Source organism: Triticum urartu, chromosome 6 (genome assembly GCF_003073215.2).
Source record: "Triticum urartu cultivar G1812 chromosome 6, Tu2.1, whole genome shotgun sequence".
NCBI classification, from domain to species: domain Eukaryota; kingdom Viridiplantae; phylum Streptophyta; class Magnoliopsida; order Poales; family Poaceae; genus Triticum; species Triticum urartu.
The window spans coordinates 103,620,375-103,637,243 of NC_053027.1; the positions used below are offsets into that span (position 1 = coordinate 103,620,375).

The 16,869-nt window shown below is 49.4% G+C and overlaps 2 protein-coding genes across 3 annotated transcripts; one reads left to right on the forward strand and one right to left on the reverse strand.

The window, feature by feature from the left end:
- Positions 1 to 1,320: 1,320 nt before the first annotated feature.
- Positions 1,321 to 11,604, reverse strand: LOC125515995. 2 transcript variants are annotated; one of them, XM_048681477.1, is made up of 7 exons: positions 11,035 to 11,603; positions 10,722 to 10,917; positions 10,553 to 10,633; positions 9,644 to 9,751; positions 9,296 to 9,565; positions 8,410 to 8,511; positions 1,321 to 1,758 (listed from the first exon to the last, which is right to left on the reverse strand). In XM_048681477.1, exons 1-6 carry the CDS (start codon positions 11,511 to 11,513, stop codon positions 8,416 to 8,418), a joined length of 1,230 nt encoding a protein of 409 aa, XP_048537434.1. In that variant the 5' UTR covers positions 11,514 to 11,603; the 3' UTR covers positions 1,321 to 1,758; positions 8,410 to 8,415. The 2 variants fall into 2 exon arrangements, with proteins under 2 accessions (XP_048537434.1, XP_048537435.1); XM_048681478.1 differs by lacking the exon at positions 1,321 to 1,758 and having other exon boundaries at positions 8,237 to 8,511; positions 11,035 to 11,604.
- On the forward strand, positions 1,767 to 3,947 carry LOC125515994. The gene has a single exon (XM_048681476.1). It carries the CDS (start codon positions 1,791 to 1,793, stop codon positions 3,759 to 3,761), a length of 1,971 nt encoding a protein of 656 aa, XP_048537433.1. The 5' UTR covers positions 1,767 to 1,790; the 3' UTR covers positions 3,762 to 3,947.
- Positions 11,605 to 16,869: the final 5,265 nt, after the last annotated feature.

Sequence of the window (16,869 nt, forward strand, 5' to 3'; positions counted from 1 at the left end):
CGTCACCACGCGTTTAGGGGCACTGCACCACCCCTAAGACGCGGGAGAGAGGGAGTCCCCCGCCACCGCTGTCGGCATCCGGGCTTAGCCCGGGCGGCGTCCTCCGGTGGCGGCGGAGGGAGGGGAAGAGGGAGATCACGGCCCCGACGGCTAGGGTTTGGGCGCCGCCCGAGCGGGGAGCGACGCGAGGGCTGCGTGAGATATGTGGGGCGCCTCTCACAAGTTGTATGCGTTTATAAAATCCTGTTGGGGGCGATGCTTTTTTCCCTTCTCCCTTCTTGTGGTGGATATGGTGTTCTCCCTTCTTCTCGCTAACAGTTCCCTCACGGCTTCACCGATCCCTGCCATTTACTCTTCGCTAATATATGTATATCGAAATGAACTAAATTTTATGTGCGCTAAACGTATGCACACAAAGTCACAAAATACCGTTGCAACCAAAAGTTTCTCAAGACTCAACTATACAAGTGCATAAAACAATTGCAACTATATATACAGATGTTGCTATTTCTGACCATGTCCTCCACCGCCCGCTGGTCTGGTATTTCTTACTGGCATTTGATATTGTATCTGCGTTCTTTGATCACATGAATTCGTGTCTTATACCTGTTTCAGCAGACTCCTAAGAAAGTTACTGAAAGAACAGGTAATGGTTGTGAAATAGCATCACTAGGTGCATCGCTGATGCTTGCAAAGGAGAAAACTAGAAAGCATCCAATGGTTAGGTCTCAGAACGTTGTCGTTGATTGCATCTGATGTGTCCAACGAGGCATTTAAAATCTATCTTCGGGGTATCTAGAAATTTTTAGTATTTTGACATTCAAGAATCACATATCATTGCGATATTCAAGTTGATATTCTTATGTCCCGTTTAGTGTTTACATACCAGCAGAACGTAAACAGATGATCTTTTGTTTCATCATGGTGGTTCGTTTACAAGACAATCATCATATTGAAATCTTACCTGTGATAGCTCCACATGTGTGGCTGTGCATAATGGAAAATAAAACTAGCATCATGTGACAGTGTGATGGTTGCAACCAACGGTGTCCTGTGTACATGTACTTTTTATTGCAGAAGTCAATCAATTTACCTTTATGGTGTACTCCCTCCGTCCCAAAATAAGTGTATCAACTTTATACTAACTTTAGGAAGTATTCCCTCCGTTCCAAAATAGATGACCCAAGTTTGTATTAAAGTTAGTACAAAGTCGAGTCATCTATTTTAGAACGGAGGGAGTACATAATAAAAAGATGTGTAGCCCATCAAAAGTGTGATACCTTCCATGCTTGCTTAGCTGTTTGGTATTGGCAGATTATTGGATGTTAACAAAGATGCTATGTTGCCTGTAATACTAGGTTTACAACCTAATGTGTCATGCTTATAGCTCTCCTTAATTTGTTTAAACAGCACAGCCTAATAACCTATATGTTGTTGCAAGGGAAAACTATATGTTGTTAGCAGTCACCGCCAGCAATCTAAGGCAATGGTTGCCAAGGGAAGGTGAGGAACGAAAACTGAAATGCGAACAATCTGAAAATTGCAACTCAGCAGGTAGCACACACCGCATTCTCGTGCAGTTAACCAGCATGGCAATTCAGTAATCCACTACTAAATACTACTACAACTCTATATAGACAGCGGGTCTGTAAACCACACCCATTGCAGTAGCAACTAGCAAGGAAGACCAAAGCATCGTCAAACAACTATATGGCACACAATGACAATGCAATGTACTCCCCCTGTATGTCAGCATACCCAAGCTGGTTAGCACTCTCGAGAGGAGACCTATGAGCCCACCGCCCCCTTCCAGCCCCGCGCTGGCGCCGGCGGCCACGGCCCCCTCCGCCGCCCATGCCGGCCAACCTGCCGCCTCCTGGTTCATGCCCCTCCCGCCCCCTCCTCCCGGGCTGCCGGCCGCTGGCTCGGCGCGCCCCGCTTCTCTGCCGCGGCCAACAGGTGGATCGTGGGCGGATCTGGTGTCGCCGCCGTCCCATGGCCGCGGTGCTGGGACCGCGACGGACTCGGAGTTCGTCCCTGAGTCGCCCCTAGGTGCCGGTCTGCGGGGGTCTGGTTCGGTCGCTCCATCAACTCGAGCTGCGGCTGGATCGGCGCGAGCTGCGTCTGGATCGGGCTTTCACTGTGAGGTGGGTGACGGAAATAACTGCGCCGCGGCGGGAGCACGCTCCAGCCCATCTCCACCAACGGCCTGCTCTTCAATGCCGGCGACAAGCGCGGGGCGCGAGGCGGATGTGACCGGAGCCTGGCATCTCGTCAAATCGCGGCGAGGCCCGTGCCGCCCGGCTTTGCCTGCCCAGGCATTCACGTCGTCCCCCATCCCGTGGTGGCTTAAAGGGCGCTGCTGCCGCTGCCTTGCTCCTGGACACCGCGCCTCAGCTTGCCGTGAGCCATTTCGGTGCTCTCACTGCCTGCAAAATGGCCACCGGGCTCGCGGTTGCAAGAATAAGTGGCGTCCATTAAGCTCCCTGCCGTGCCTCGCCTTCATCCCTCCGCCGCCACTTCCCCGACCAGCTGCCGCTGTCGTTCAAGATACCGTTCCCGTCTTCGGCCCGGGACGGGGCTGGCCTCTCCTCCAACCCCCTCCGCAGCTGCTGCTAGGCGACACCAACCCCGTCATGTCAAGGCTGGGTGACGCGGCCAACCGGCCGGAGGAAGACTTCGTCGTGGTCCCTGCCACGCCGGAGATGCAGGCGGAGTCGGTGCTGCTCTCCACCAACGCTGCCGTGGCCTGGTTTGAAGGGGCCCGTGAGGATGTCCCTTGCCACACCGTGGCCGCTGCGTTCGCCGCCACCTTCGGCTTCCGGCCGGCGGACGTGAGTGTTGTGCGGCACTTCCCCGAGCAGTACCTCGTCAAGTTCATGTACCAGCACAATTGCGCGGACGCCGTCAACCGTGGCGACTTCCTCGTCGGCAACTCCTCTCTCTTCGTCCGCGCCTGGAGGCTCGAGGTGCACGCTGACAATGAAGACATGATGCACCACGTCCGTTTGTGCATCGAGGGGATCCCGGTCCATGCCTGGAATGAGTACGTCGCTGCGTTCGTCATCGGCCGTCGGTGCTCCCTCGACTACATCGAGCAGCGGTCTCTGCGCCGGGAGGACACACGCGACCTATCGCTCTGGGCGTGGACGTCCGACCCCAACGCCATTCCTAAGGTGAAGTGGCTCACGCTGCCCGCCCGCGGCCTCCGACGCCGCGGCCGGCGCGGCCTGAGACACCGTGTGCTGCTGCACCTGGACCTGCTCGAGGACCACTCCAAGGCGCGGGACGACGACGACCCACCACCTCCTGACCTCTACGAGTACACCTGGTTCCGCCGTACAGTGGACGGCACGGTGCGGCGGGGAGACAGGCGTGCTGGTCAGCCCAGCGACGTCAAGCGCCCGGCGCGGCGCGACGACGACGACGACCGCGGCGGCCGCCGCGGGCGTGATGGCCCGCGCGCACAGGGCGGTTGGCGCGACCGCATCCGTCGCTCCCTGTCCAGGGGCGCCCGTGACCGTCAGCGGCAAGATGGCCAGGAGAGGTCTCGCGATCGCTCGAGCGGCAAGGGCGGGAGGCGCCATGGCGCTGAAGCTGTGGCCGCCCTGGGTGACGCTGCGCCGGCCGTGCCACCCTTGGTCCTGATGGGCTCTGGCTCCGCTAGTGACGAAGGGGCAGACGCCTTGGAGCTACAGCCGGTGCGTGGCCGCAGCCCGGCACGCCAAGGCTCACCGCGGGCTGCACGCAGACGCTCCTAGGAGAGTCTTACGCCACCGGTCTTGCCCCCGCTTTCCCCCACGTCGGTGCTGCCTCGACTTGCTTGCTCCAAGAGGGACGAGGCTCAGGCAATGACAGCACCTCTGGCGGTCCCGTCCCCGACGGTGTTGCAGCTGTGCTCACCAACGCATCTGCTCCCTCCTCTGTCGCCGGTGAAGCCCCCTGGGTTCGAGGCTTCGCCCCCCCCCCCCCCCCCCCCCCCCCCCCCCCCCCCCCCCCCCCCCCCCCCCCCCCCCCCCCCCCCCCCCCCCGCTCATCTCCAATGGGCCGCTTCAGCGCACGCCATCCCCGGTGCGGCTCCGCAGGGCTGATCTGCAGTCAGCTGGGGTTGGCCTGACCGTGCTCTTTGAAGATCGGCAGGAGCCCTTGCTGCCCTCCCCTGCATCAACGCCTCCCAGGCCTCCTGCTGCGCGTCGTAAGACTCTTGCTGGAGTGAACATTGCCCGAACAAGTGCGGGCCTCTCGCTGCACAGGACTAGTGCAAGGCTCAAAGCTGCTGGCAGAGCAAGGGTGGTGCCAGCGCCAGTGGCTAAGGCGGCTGAGATCCTGGTTGCTCATAGTCTGGGGATCGTTAAGGACGGAGAAGACATCACGGCCAAGGCCCTGGATGCATTTGCTGAACGTTTCAAGGAGCAGCTGCCGCTGGAGGTGATATCTGCCATGCGAGACTTGTTCAGGTTAGGTGATGTGTAGGCCATGGGTGTGGAGGACGCCCTCATCCAGCACGGAGGGGAGGGTGCTATGGACATGGAGAGGATGGAGGATGCCGCTGCTGCTCTGCAGGCCTCCACCTGAGCAAGTTGATGTCTTTGAGTTGAAATGTTCTCTATGTTAGCTAAATCCTGGTCCATGTGTGTTGGTCCGTATAAGTGTGGTTGGGTTGCATGGCACAAGCATAACCATAGCTGGGTTGTGTGTGGCATGTGGCCAAGCTCAGAAGTGTACTCCATGTTGCCATGTTAGTGCAACCTATCAATGTTATGTGTTGGAATGTCTGGGGCCTCAACTGTCCGGAAAGACGAGCTACTGTCAGCGCCACCATCGCTGCTTCTTCTTGCCATATTGTGTGTCTACAGGAAACAAAGCTTCACAATGTCGACATCTTCACAGCTTCCTTCTTAGGAGGGAGCAGACTCCGCAGTTTTGCGCAAAGGCCGGCGGACGGCACTCGTGGAGGCATTTTGCTGCTCTGGGACGATCACCTTGTGGAAATGTCCAACATCACAGCTACCACCTTCTGCCTGTCCGCCATGGTCTGTATTCGTGACTCCGATGTGCAATACAAGCTCACCACCGTGTACGGCCCCGCGGATTCATCTCGCAAAGATGCCTTCTTCGCGGAGCTTATCAGCCAAAAACCGCCCAATGGCATGCCATGGCTTGCGGCTGGGGATTTCAACCAAATTTATAGTGCAAGAGACAAAAATAAAAGGCATGTCAATCGAAGTAGAATTAATCGGTTTCGAGCGACACTACAAAGTTGTGAGCTTAAAGAGATAAACCTGCAAAATAGGAGGTTCACCTGGAGCAACGAGAGGGAAAACCCGACTATGTGCAAACTGGACTTGTTTTTTTGCAATGCCGAGTGGGACACCACTTTCAGCACTCATCTGCTTCACGCCCTCTCGTCCTCTCTATCCGATCACTGCCCGCTTCTCCTCGCAGATGACAAGGGGCCTCGGAGGCCTAGAACCTTCAAGTTTGAAATTTTTTGGATTGCTATGCCCGGCTTTATGGAGGTGGTCAAAAAGGCTTGGATTGAGCCGCTCGAGCATGTTGAGCCATATCAAGTCCTGTTCCATAAGCTCAAGAAGGTGGCTCTCCGCCTTTCCGAATGGAGTAGGGGCCTTTTCTCCAAGGCAAAGGTTCACCTACACGCTGCACTATTCGTGATCCTACGCCTCGACATCGCTCAAGAGACCCGACAACTCTCCCCCGAGGAGAGTGACCTTAGGGCGAGGCTTAAAAGGAGGGTCATTAGCTTGGCCGTGCTTGAGAAAGCTCGGAAAAAGCAAAATGCGAGAATTGCTAACCTCAAGGAGGGTGATGCCAACACCAAGTTCTTCCATTGCCGGATTAATGCTAGAAGGAGGAAAAATCACATTCATAGGCTAAAACATGACCAAGGGTGGATCATCGAGCATGACGCTAAGGAGAAGCTCATTCTGGACCACTTTTCTGAAGTGATGAAAAAAGGAAATACGTGCAATAAGGATCTAAACTAGGAGGAGCTCAACTTAGAGGTACATGACTTGCACGGCCTCGACTCACCCATCACCGTTGAGGAGGTACGTGAGGCAATCAATGACATGCCAAGTGACAAGGCGCCCGGCCCAGACGGCTTCACTGGAGTTTTTTTTAAGAAGTGTTGGGACGTCATTAAGTTCGACATGATGAGGGTGATACACCAATTTGACTCCCTTCACACATCTAGTCTCCATTGGCTCAACTCCGCAAATATAGTGTTGTTGCCCAAGAAAGAGGGCGCGGAGGGGATTGCGGACTACAGGCCCATTAGTCTCATTCATGCCGTCGCCAAGATTATCGCAAAAATTCTTTCCATCCATCTCGCCCCGCGCATGAACAGCTTGGTCTCTAACGCCCAAAGTGCATTCATCAAGAGCAAAAGCATCCACGATAACTTCATGTGTGTCCAGAACTTGGCCCGTAGGCTATACAAAATGCAAGACTCCGTCTCTCCTGTTCAAGCTAGATATACGCAAAGCCTTCGACTCGGTCAGATGGGAATACATCCTCGACCTCGTTCGGCGGAGGGGGTTTCCCCCCAAGTTTCGGGATTGGATTGCGGCTCTTCTTTGCACATCATCTTCTAGGATTCTGTTAAATGGGGTGGCTGGCAACCCCATCAAGCACGGTAGGGGCCTTCGGCAGGGGGACCCCCTATCCCCGCTCCTTTTTGTCATTGCAATTGACACACTCCAACAACTACTGGAGCTGGCAACCCGAAAAGGACTACTCCACAAAATTCGTGGGAGAGGGATCATGGTGCGAACTTCACTATATGCAGACGATGCAGCTGTTTTCATGGCTCCAATCAAAAAAGATATTGACAACCTCTCGGCCATTTTGCGCGGATTTGGGGAGGTCACCGGACTATGCACCAATTTTCACAAGAGCTCGGTTGTGCCCATTCGATGCAATCACCTAAACCTGGAGCACATTCTGCAAGGATTGCCAGCTAACAGGGCGTCCTTCCCCATAAGATACTTGGGTCTTCCATTGTCCGTCTGGCAGCTTAAGAAGGTGGATTTGCAATTTCCTTGAGGACAAAATTGCGGCCAAGTTGGTGACATACGAGGGGCAAAACATCACCACCATTGGACGGACGACACTTGTTAAGTCTGTTGCCACCTCGCAAGCGGTCTATTTCATCACATCTTTGGTCATACCGCCGGGCATTCTTCACAATATCAACAAACTGGAGCAGGCTTTCCTTTGGTCGGGATCGGATAAGACGACGGGCGCCAAGTGCAAGGTAAACTGGGAGATGGTTTGCCGCCCGTGCGAATATGGCGGCCTAGGGGTTCTCAACACCGATAAATTCGCGCGGGCCTTGCGCTTGAGATGGCCATGGTTTGAATGGACGGCACCACAAAAGTTGTGGGTGGGCTTGGGAAATCCATGTAATGAGGAGGACCTTGACTTCTTCTATGCATCCACGACCATCACCATGGGGAACGGCGCTAAAACGCCTTTTTGGGATTCACCCTGGCTCCATGGGTGCAAGCCTAAGGATGTTGCCCCGCTCGTCTTTGTGGCCTCCTCAAGGAAGAATTGGAAGGTGCGGGAGGCCCTACAAAATAATGCATGGATCCTCAAGATCAACACCTCCACGGTTGTCTCCGCTGAGCACATCCGACAATTCTTCACACTATGGACACTTGTGAATGATGTACATCTGGATGCACTCTCTGAAGATACTATTGTGTGGAAGCATACGACAAGCGGGCACTACACTGCAGCCTCCGCCTACAAGGCCCAATTCCTTGGCTTGGTTCTCTCTCCCATGGACCAAATGGTTTGGAAAACTTGGGCGCCACCAAAGGCTAAATTCTTCGCTTGGTTGGCTATCCAAGACAGAATTTGGACCGCGGATAGACTACAAAAACGTGGATGGCCAAATTGTGGTCTTTGCACCCTTTGCAAGCGAGAGCAAGAAAGTGGACCGCACCTTTTCTTCAAGTGCCGCTTCACTATTAGGCTATGGAACTTGGTCATTGCAAAATTTGGGCTTCATCATATGGACACCTCTATGTGGCATCTTGAGAGTTCGGTCAAGGAATGGTGGACAAATAGGACCGGTGCCGGAGTCCCCAACAGGAAGGCCATGGCCTCTCTAACCATGCTCGTGTCATGGACCATTTGGAACGAGCGGAATGCCCGTGTTTTCCGGAACAGGAGTGCTCCGCCACCAATCTTGCTAAACAACATCATCTGCGAGGCAAACCTTTGGATCACCGCCGGAGCAGAAATATTAGGGAACATTATTTTGTGTGAGTAATCTTCCATGCCGTCTAAAAGTGTGCCCTTGTAACAAACTCTATCCTCTTCTTATTTAATAGATGAGGCAAATCTTTTGCCTCCGTTTCGGAAAAAAAAGAAGCATACCCAAGCTCAAGGCTTGATCTTGTAGCTCAAAACAGTGTCCCAGATCATCTGCACCGCAGAGTCCAGCATCCCCTTCAGAGTGTCCACCTCTTCATTCCCATCCTGGTAAATGCTTAAGGAGACAGAATCATTGTGCTGTTCAATCCACAGTCGGTTAGAAAACACAAAGCACTCATATGTTGGTAGGAGAACAGAATATTAGGTGTGCACATGACATGGTAATTCCAATTGAGAGTAGCCAAATGTCAGCACTAAAACAGGATATTAGGTGTGCGCATTACATGCGTATGAAATAGCCACAAGAGGGTTGTTGTTTGGACATTAGGTCAAGCAAAGCCAGTATAAAATGCAGGTAAGTCACACATGCAACGGGAAATACCCTTCAGTTCCTGGGTGTATATACACCTTATATGAGATTATTTTTTAATAATTACAAAAAAGTCAAAAGTTTAGAAGTTTTTTTGGAATAAACTTGACATTCTTTTGCACTAGTATATAAATTTCTGAGAACAAAAACTCAGCATTGACTTCATGGCAAGAAAACAAAAATTATTTGCTATTATAGGTCACTGTTCACACTATTCTTGCCGAAACTTTTATTTTTTCTGAAAAGAAGTCAAAAGGTTTTTATCTTTTTATGGATTTTTTCTTACAAGCAATGGAAGGTCAACTTTAATTCAAAAATATTTTCAGAATTTTTTCACTTATTTAATTACTAATATGTTTTTCCATATAGGGTGTATATACACCCATAGACCAAAAGTTCCCCTACCACATGCAACCAAATAATTTGCTCAGGAACATCACAAATAAAAAAAATGATATTATCTTATGAAAACACGTCAAAAAATATATTATCTTATGAATTGATTTATCGTGTAGTAACCTGCAGTCTCTCAGATATGCCAGTTAGTTTGAAGGTAACTTCATTGGAAATCTCTCCAGTGGAGCTCCGGTGGTCAAACCGGTCAGCACACCTGAGCTTCAACCTTAAGGTTTTATTCCTGAAAGCACTATAGCTTGTATGCCACACCCCAACTATGCTGAACCTCTCACCAATCGACTCATTCCCAAGTGGCCATTTAAGTCCCCCTTTGGCATCAGGATCAACAATAGCTGAAGACACTAAGCTCTTTATGGCATTTTCCACTTCAGGCTGCAAGTGATATCAGATGAGTCTGCAGAAGATAAGATCGTAACAGAAAGGCTCAAGGTAGTTCTAATATGAACTCACGTCTATGTTCTTCAGGATCCTTTTTGTACGCAACATCAGCCTTAAATCAAAATCTTTGGACAGGCAGGATATGTCCTCCACCAGCTGCCGTATCTGGTTCAATTCAACCTGCACGAGAAGTAACAGTGGAGACTAATGAGAAAGAAAACCATTGTTAGCTGGCGGCTTGTAATGAATAGTATATCTGAGCAATTTAGCACAAGCCACAGTATGTGGGCCACGTATTATAACCTAACCAACTGGCCCTATACATGGTATAAATGAAATTTTGCACATCTCCTCACCTATCTAAGGGAAAATGTTATGCCCAACAAAATCAGCAGTAGAATGAAAAGAAACAAGGCAAAAAAGAATAATAATCGCATCGACTATAGCCTACATCTGCCAGTGAAACAATCTCCATTCAACTCATTTCAAGCAAACATAGTTGCTTTTCCATAACAATGCTGTCACACTGAGTTTTATTGCTGCAGTTTTTTGAGTTAAAAAACATACTGAGTTCAGAGCTAATTGTCCAAGTTATAGACCACAGACAAGAGACACGGCTGCTTTAGAGAAAGAAGGAAACACCGCCCACTTGAGTGGCAATCAGAAGACCACATATAGTGGTACGCATATAGTGAATGATATCGTGTATACAAACTGATTCTATTTACGCATTCCTTCATCTGAATTGCCCAAAAATTTCCTTTGAACAAAGACAAGCATGATAATTGATGGCTAAAAAGTTAGCAGCATACATCGTCTCAATGAATACCAACTTATAAATTGAGACGACTTAATTGTCAGGCGTAAAAGAACAAAACTATGCACAATCCCAATATTTCATACTGTGTTAGCGCTAAACGTTAACTGTCACGCTGAGATCTGAAAACCAAAAGAAAGGACATAAATGTATACTATACAGACCTTGTGGATCACAAGCTTCCCATCCTCTTGCACGGTGCATTTGCAAGACATCGTCGTATCACTTCGCTGCTTGTCAAACACCTATCAGGTATTTACAGGCCCCAAAGTCAATTCACACTCATCTGAAAAATAACCAGGTATAACTCTCAAACTGTCGGGACGTCCGAACCTTGACATGGTAGTGCTTTTTTGATGAATCGAACTTCAGATCCGTCAGCTTCCCAATATACATCCCAATCTCATCCACACACTTGCCGGGCAAATTCGTATAGAACGATTTACGGACCTGGCTCCTCGATCCTTCTGCCCCTGCTTTTGCTGCGTCGCGGACAGAGTCCAGGGAGACGGGTCCGCCGCTAGGTCCGCTACACAACATCACCCAAAGAAAGCAGCTCTTTGCGCATTAATCACAATGTGATGTGACACGAAGCACAGGTTCAAGAAATGAAATGGTGGACGGACAAATGTAGGAGAAGACTCACGGTTGGAACAGGACCTTGCCCACCCTTGCCACGAGGCTCAGCTTTACCTCCTCGTCTTCCGTGGGCGCATCGCGCGCCGTCGCTCTCGCCCTCTCCGCCGCGGCTAGGAGGTCCGGCAAGAAACTCTCGGTGATGGCCGCGACCGCGGCCTCCGCGGAGCCGGGGGCGCTTTTCGGGGAGGAGAGGGCGAGGACGAGGGGCTTGGCGCCGGTCTCGCGCTCGATGGGATCGCAGGGGAAGGGGACGAGGCGGAAAGTGTCGGCGTCGCCGGAGCCGGGGGGGAAGGGCGGGAGCGGGGACCAGCGGGAGACGCAGCCCGCGGCGTGGATGATCTTGTTGTTGGACGGGCGGAGGTGGTGACGCCCGCGACCGCGAGGGGAGGAGATGGAAAGGGACTGGAGGGAGGAGATCGGTGGGAAAGGGGTTGGGGCGGGCTCGGAGCTGCTGGAGTGGCGCCGGTGGGGCGGGAGGTAGACCATGGCGGATGCCCGATTGGCCGGCGGCGAGGAGGTTTTGGGGAGGGGAGAAGGGGAAAGAGGGAAGTTGGCGATGGACTGTGCTGGAAACTGACCGTGGTCGCCTCTTTGTTTCAAGTCCCTTTATTTTTCCCAAATGATAATGCTCACACACGTTTTAAGTCCGTTTATTTTTCCCAAATGATAATGCTCACACACGTGATACGAAGTAATTCCATCCATATTTTTTTGATGGCCACTTTAGACTAGTCACAATAGAAGTAATTTCAGCAGTAATATCGAGTCCAACTCAGCAAATTTGCTTATGTGGTAATAAATTAATAAGGAGAGATGTAGTTTGAATAACTTAGCTAGTTACTGTAACATCACATGTCTCAATGCAATATGAGTTTATAACCTAATAAATAAGCCTTTGCATGACACCACACTTATGTTACTACCCACTATGAAGATAGTAATATAGTCTAGGGATATGTGTATGTGACTAGTGTATGTTACTCTCCACTGTAGCTAATCTTAGTTACAAAAGGATGACAACTTTAACTAGCCACAGTGGGAGTAACTTCAGCAGTAACATCAAATCCAACTCAGCAAATTTGTTTATGTGTCAATGAGTTAATGAGGAGAGAGATAGTTTGAGTAACTTAGCTAGTTACTGTAACATCACATGTCCCAATTCAATATGAGTCTATAACCTAATAAATGATAATTTGCACTTATGTTACTACCCACTATGAAGGTAGTAATATAGTCTAGGGATATGTGTATGTTAATCTCCATCATGGCTAGTCTTATGAAGTATGGCAACTTTCTGTTTGAATGACAAGTTTCAGTTTTTTTGAGATTTGTTTCTTTTAGATGGCAACTTTAGTGTAAAAACGTGTGGGCGATGTTACTACATGCCGCACGGTGTGGCAATTATCGTGTTGGGGAACGTAGCAATAATTCAAAATTTTCCTACATGTCACCAAGATCAATATAGGAGATGCTAGCAACGAGAGAGAGGGAGTGCATCTTCATACCCTTGAAGATCGCTAAGCGGAAGCGTTACATGAAACGCGGATGATGGAGTCGTACTCGCGGCGATTCAAATCGCGGAACATCCGATCTAGCGCCGAACGGACGGCGCCTCCGCGTTCAAGACACGTACAACCAGGGGACGTCTCCTCCTTCTTGATCCAGCAAGGGGAGAGGAGAAGTTGAGGGAGAACTCCGACAGCACAACGACGTGGTGGTGATGGAGCTCGTGGTTCTCCGACAGAGCTTCGCCAAGCATTATGGAGGAGGAGGTGTTGGAGAGGGGGAAGGGGCTGCGCCAGGGGAAGGGTGTGGCAGCCCTCCCACCTCCCCCCTATATTTATAGGGGAAAGGGGAGAGAGGGCCGGCCCCCTAGATCACATCTACAAGGAGGGGGCGGCGGCCAAGGGGGGACTTGCCCCCCAAGTCAGGTGGGAGGCGCCCTCACCCCCTAGGGTTTCTAACCCTAGGTGCCTTGGGCCCCTTTGGGGGACGCACCAGCCCACGAGGGGCTGGTTCCCCCCCCCTTTGTTCAGCCCATTAGGCCCATCGAGGTAGGTGGCCCCATCCGGTGGACCTCCGGACACCTTCCGGTGGTCTCGGTACAATACCGATAACCCCCGAAATTATTCCGGCGACTGAAACAAGACTTTCCATATATAATTCTTCACCTTTAGACCATTCTGAAACTCCTCGTGACGTCCGAGATCGCATCCGGGACTACAAACAACCTTCGAACCACATACTATTTCCCATAACAACTCTAGCGTCATCGAACCTTAAGTGTGTCGACCCTACGGGTTCGGGAATCATGCAGACATGATCGAGACATCTCTCCGGCCAATAACCAACAGCGGGATCTGGATACCCATGTTGGCTCCCACATGTTCCACGATGATCTCATCGGATGAACCACGATGTCGAGGATTCAATCAATCCTGTATGCAATTCCCTTTGTCTATCGGTATGTTACTTGCCCGAGATTTGATCATCGGTATCCCCATACCTCGTTCAATCTCGTTACCGGCAAGTTTCTATACTCGTTCTGTAACGCATGATCCCGTGACCAACTCCTTAGTCACATTGAGCTCGTTATGATGATGCATTACCGAGTGGGCCCAGAGATACCTCTTCGTCATACGGAGTGACAAATCCCAGTCTCAATTCGTGCCAACCCAACAGATACTTTCGGAGATACCTGTAGTGCACCTTTATAGCCGCCCAGTTACGTTGTGATGTTTGGCACACCCAAAGCATTCCTACGGTATCCGGGAGTTGCACAATCTCATGGTCTAAGGAAATGATACTTGACATTAGAAAAGCTTTAGCAAACAAACTACACGATCTTGTGCTACGCTTAGGATTGGGTCTTGTCCATCACATCATTATCCTAATGATGTGATCCCGTTATCAACGACATCCAATGTCCATGGTCAGGAAACCATGACCATCTATTGATCAACGAGCTAGTTAACTAGAGGCTTACTAGGGACATATTACGATCTATATATTCACACATGTATTACGGTTTGCGGTTAATACAGTTATAGCATGAACAATAGACAATTATCATGAACAAGGAAATATAATAATAACCACTTTAGTATTTTCTCTAGGGCATATTTCCAACAGTCTCCCACTTGTACTAGAGTCAATAATCTAGTTACATTGTGATGGATCGAACACCCATAGAGTTCTGGTGTTGATCATGTTTTGCTCGCAGAAGAGGTTTAGTCAACGGATCTGTGACATTCAGATCCGTATGCACTTTACAAATATCTATGTCTCCATCTTGAATATATTCACGAATGGAGTTGAAGCGACGCTTGATATGCCTGGTCTTCTTGTGAAACCTGGGCTCCTTGGCAAGGGCAATAGCTCCAGTGTTGTCACAGAAGAGAGTCATTGGGCCCGACGCATTTGGAATAACTCCTAGGTCGGTGATGAAATCCTTCATCCAGACTGCTTCCTGTGCTGCCTCCGAGGCTGCTATGTACTCCGCTTCACATGTAGATCCCGCAACAACGCTTTGATTGCAACTACACCAACTGACTGCCCCACCATTCAAAATGTACACGTATCAGGTTTGTGACTTGGAGTCTGATGACCGACAAGTATAGGGCATCTATCGCAGTCCTTTCGATAAGTAAGAGTGTCGAACCCAACGAGGAGCAGAACGAAATGATAAGCGGTTTCCAGCAATGTATTCTTTGCAAGTACTGAAATAAGTGGTAACATATAGTTTTGTGATAAGATAACTTGTAGCGAGAGACAAGTAACAAAAGTAAATAAAGTGCAGCAAGGTGGCCCAATCCTTTTTGTAGCAAAGGACAAGCCTGGACAAACTCTTATATAGAGAAAAGCGCTCCTGAGGACACATGGGAATATCGTCAAGCTAGTTTTCATCACGTTCATAAGATTCGCGTTCGGTACTTTGATAATCTGATATGTGGGTGGCCCGGTGCTTGGGTACTGTCCTTACTTGGACAAGCATCCCACTTATGATTAACCTCTATTGCAAGCATTCGCAACTACAACAAAAGTATTAAGGCAAACCTAACCATAGCATGAAACATATGGATCCAAATCAGCCCCTTACGAAGCAACGCATAAACTAGGGTTTAAGCTTTTGTCACTCTAGCAACCCATCATCTACTTATTACTCCCCAATGCCTTTCTCTAGGCCCAAATAATGGTGAAGTGTCATGTAGTCGACGTTCACATGACACCACTAGAGGGATGACAACATACATCTCATTAAAATATCGAACGAAGACCAAATTCACATGACTACTAATAGCAAGACTTCTCCCATGTCCTCAGGAACAAACGTAACTACTCACAAAGCATATTCATGTTCATAATCAGAGGGGTATTAATATGCATATTGGATCTGAACATATGATCTTCCACCAGATAAACCAACTAGCATCAACTACAAGGAGTAATTAACACTACTATCAACCCACAGGTACCAATCCCGGACTTGGAGACAAGAGATGAACTAGGGTTTTGAGAGGAGATGGTGCTGGTGAAGATGTTGATGGAGATTGCCCTCTCCCGTTGAGAGGAGCGTTGGTGATGACGATGGCGATGATTTCCCCCTCCCGGAGGGAAGTTTCCCCGGCAGAACAGCTCCGCCAGAGCCCTAGATTGGTTCCGCCAAGGTTCCGCCTCGTGGCGGTGGAGTTTCGTCCGAGAAGATGGCTTATGATTTTTTTTCTCATCGAAAGACTTCATATAGCAGAAGATAGCCATCGGAGGGCCACCAGGGGGCCCACGAGGTAGGGGGGCACGCCCAGGGGGTAGGGGCGTGCCCCCCACCCTCGTGGGCAGGGTGTGGCCCCCCTGGTGAACTTCTTCCACTGAGTATTTTTTATATATTCTGAAAACGTCTTCCATGAAGTTTCAGGACTTTTGGAGCTGTGCAGAATAGGTCTCTAATATTTGCTCCTTTTCCAGCCCAGAATCCCAGCTGCCGACATTCTCCTTCTTTATGTAAACCTTGTAAAATAAGAGAGAATAGGCATAAGTGTTGTGACATAATGTGTAATAACAGCCCATAATGCAATAAATATCGATATAAAAGCATGATGCAAAATGGACGTATCAACTCCCCCAAGCTTAGACCTCGCTTGTCCTCAAGCGAAAGCCGAAATCGAAAAATATGTCCACATGTTTAGAGATAGAGGTGTCGATAAAAATAAAATACGGACATGAGGGCATCATGATCATTCTTAGAACAGCAACTTATATAATTCTTGTCATATGATTTCTTATGCTAGAGTAATAAGTCAATCACAATTTCAAGTATGAATCGTAAACTTCATTGAAAACTAACAAACTATAATCTCAGTCATTGGAGCAATTGCAATTTATCATAACATAGGAAAGAGTCAATATATAAGAGCTTTTCAGCAAGTCCACATACTCAACAATCATATAGTCTTCCACAATCGCTGACACTCACGCAATACTTATGGGTATGGAGTTTTAATAGGACACAGAGAAAGATATGGGCTTATAGTTCTGCCTCCCAACGTTTTACCTCAAGGGTAATGTCAACAATAATAGTTCATGGAGACTCACATCCAATTAGCCATATATACCAGGATCTTTCCAACATATTGTGCTTGCCAAAGGATAAAATGTAAAAAGGAATGGTGAAGATCACCAGGACTCTTATGCAATGTAGGAGATAAAAGTAAAAGATATGCCCTTCGCAGAGGGAAGCAGAGGTTGTCATGCGCTTTTATAGTTGGATGCACAAAATCTTAATGCGAAAGAACGTTACTTTATATTGCCACTTGTGATATGGACCTTTATTATGCAGTCTGTCGCT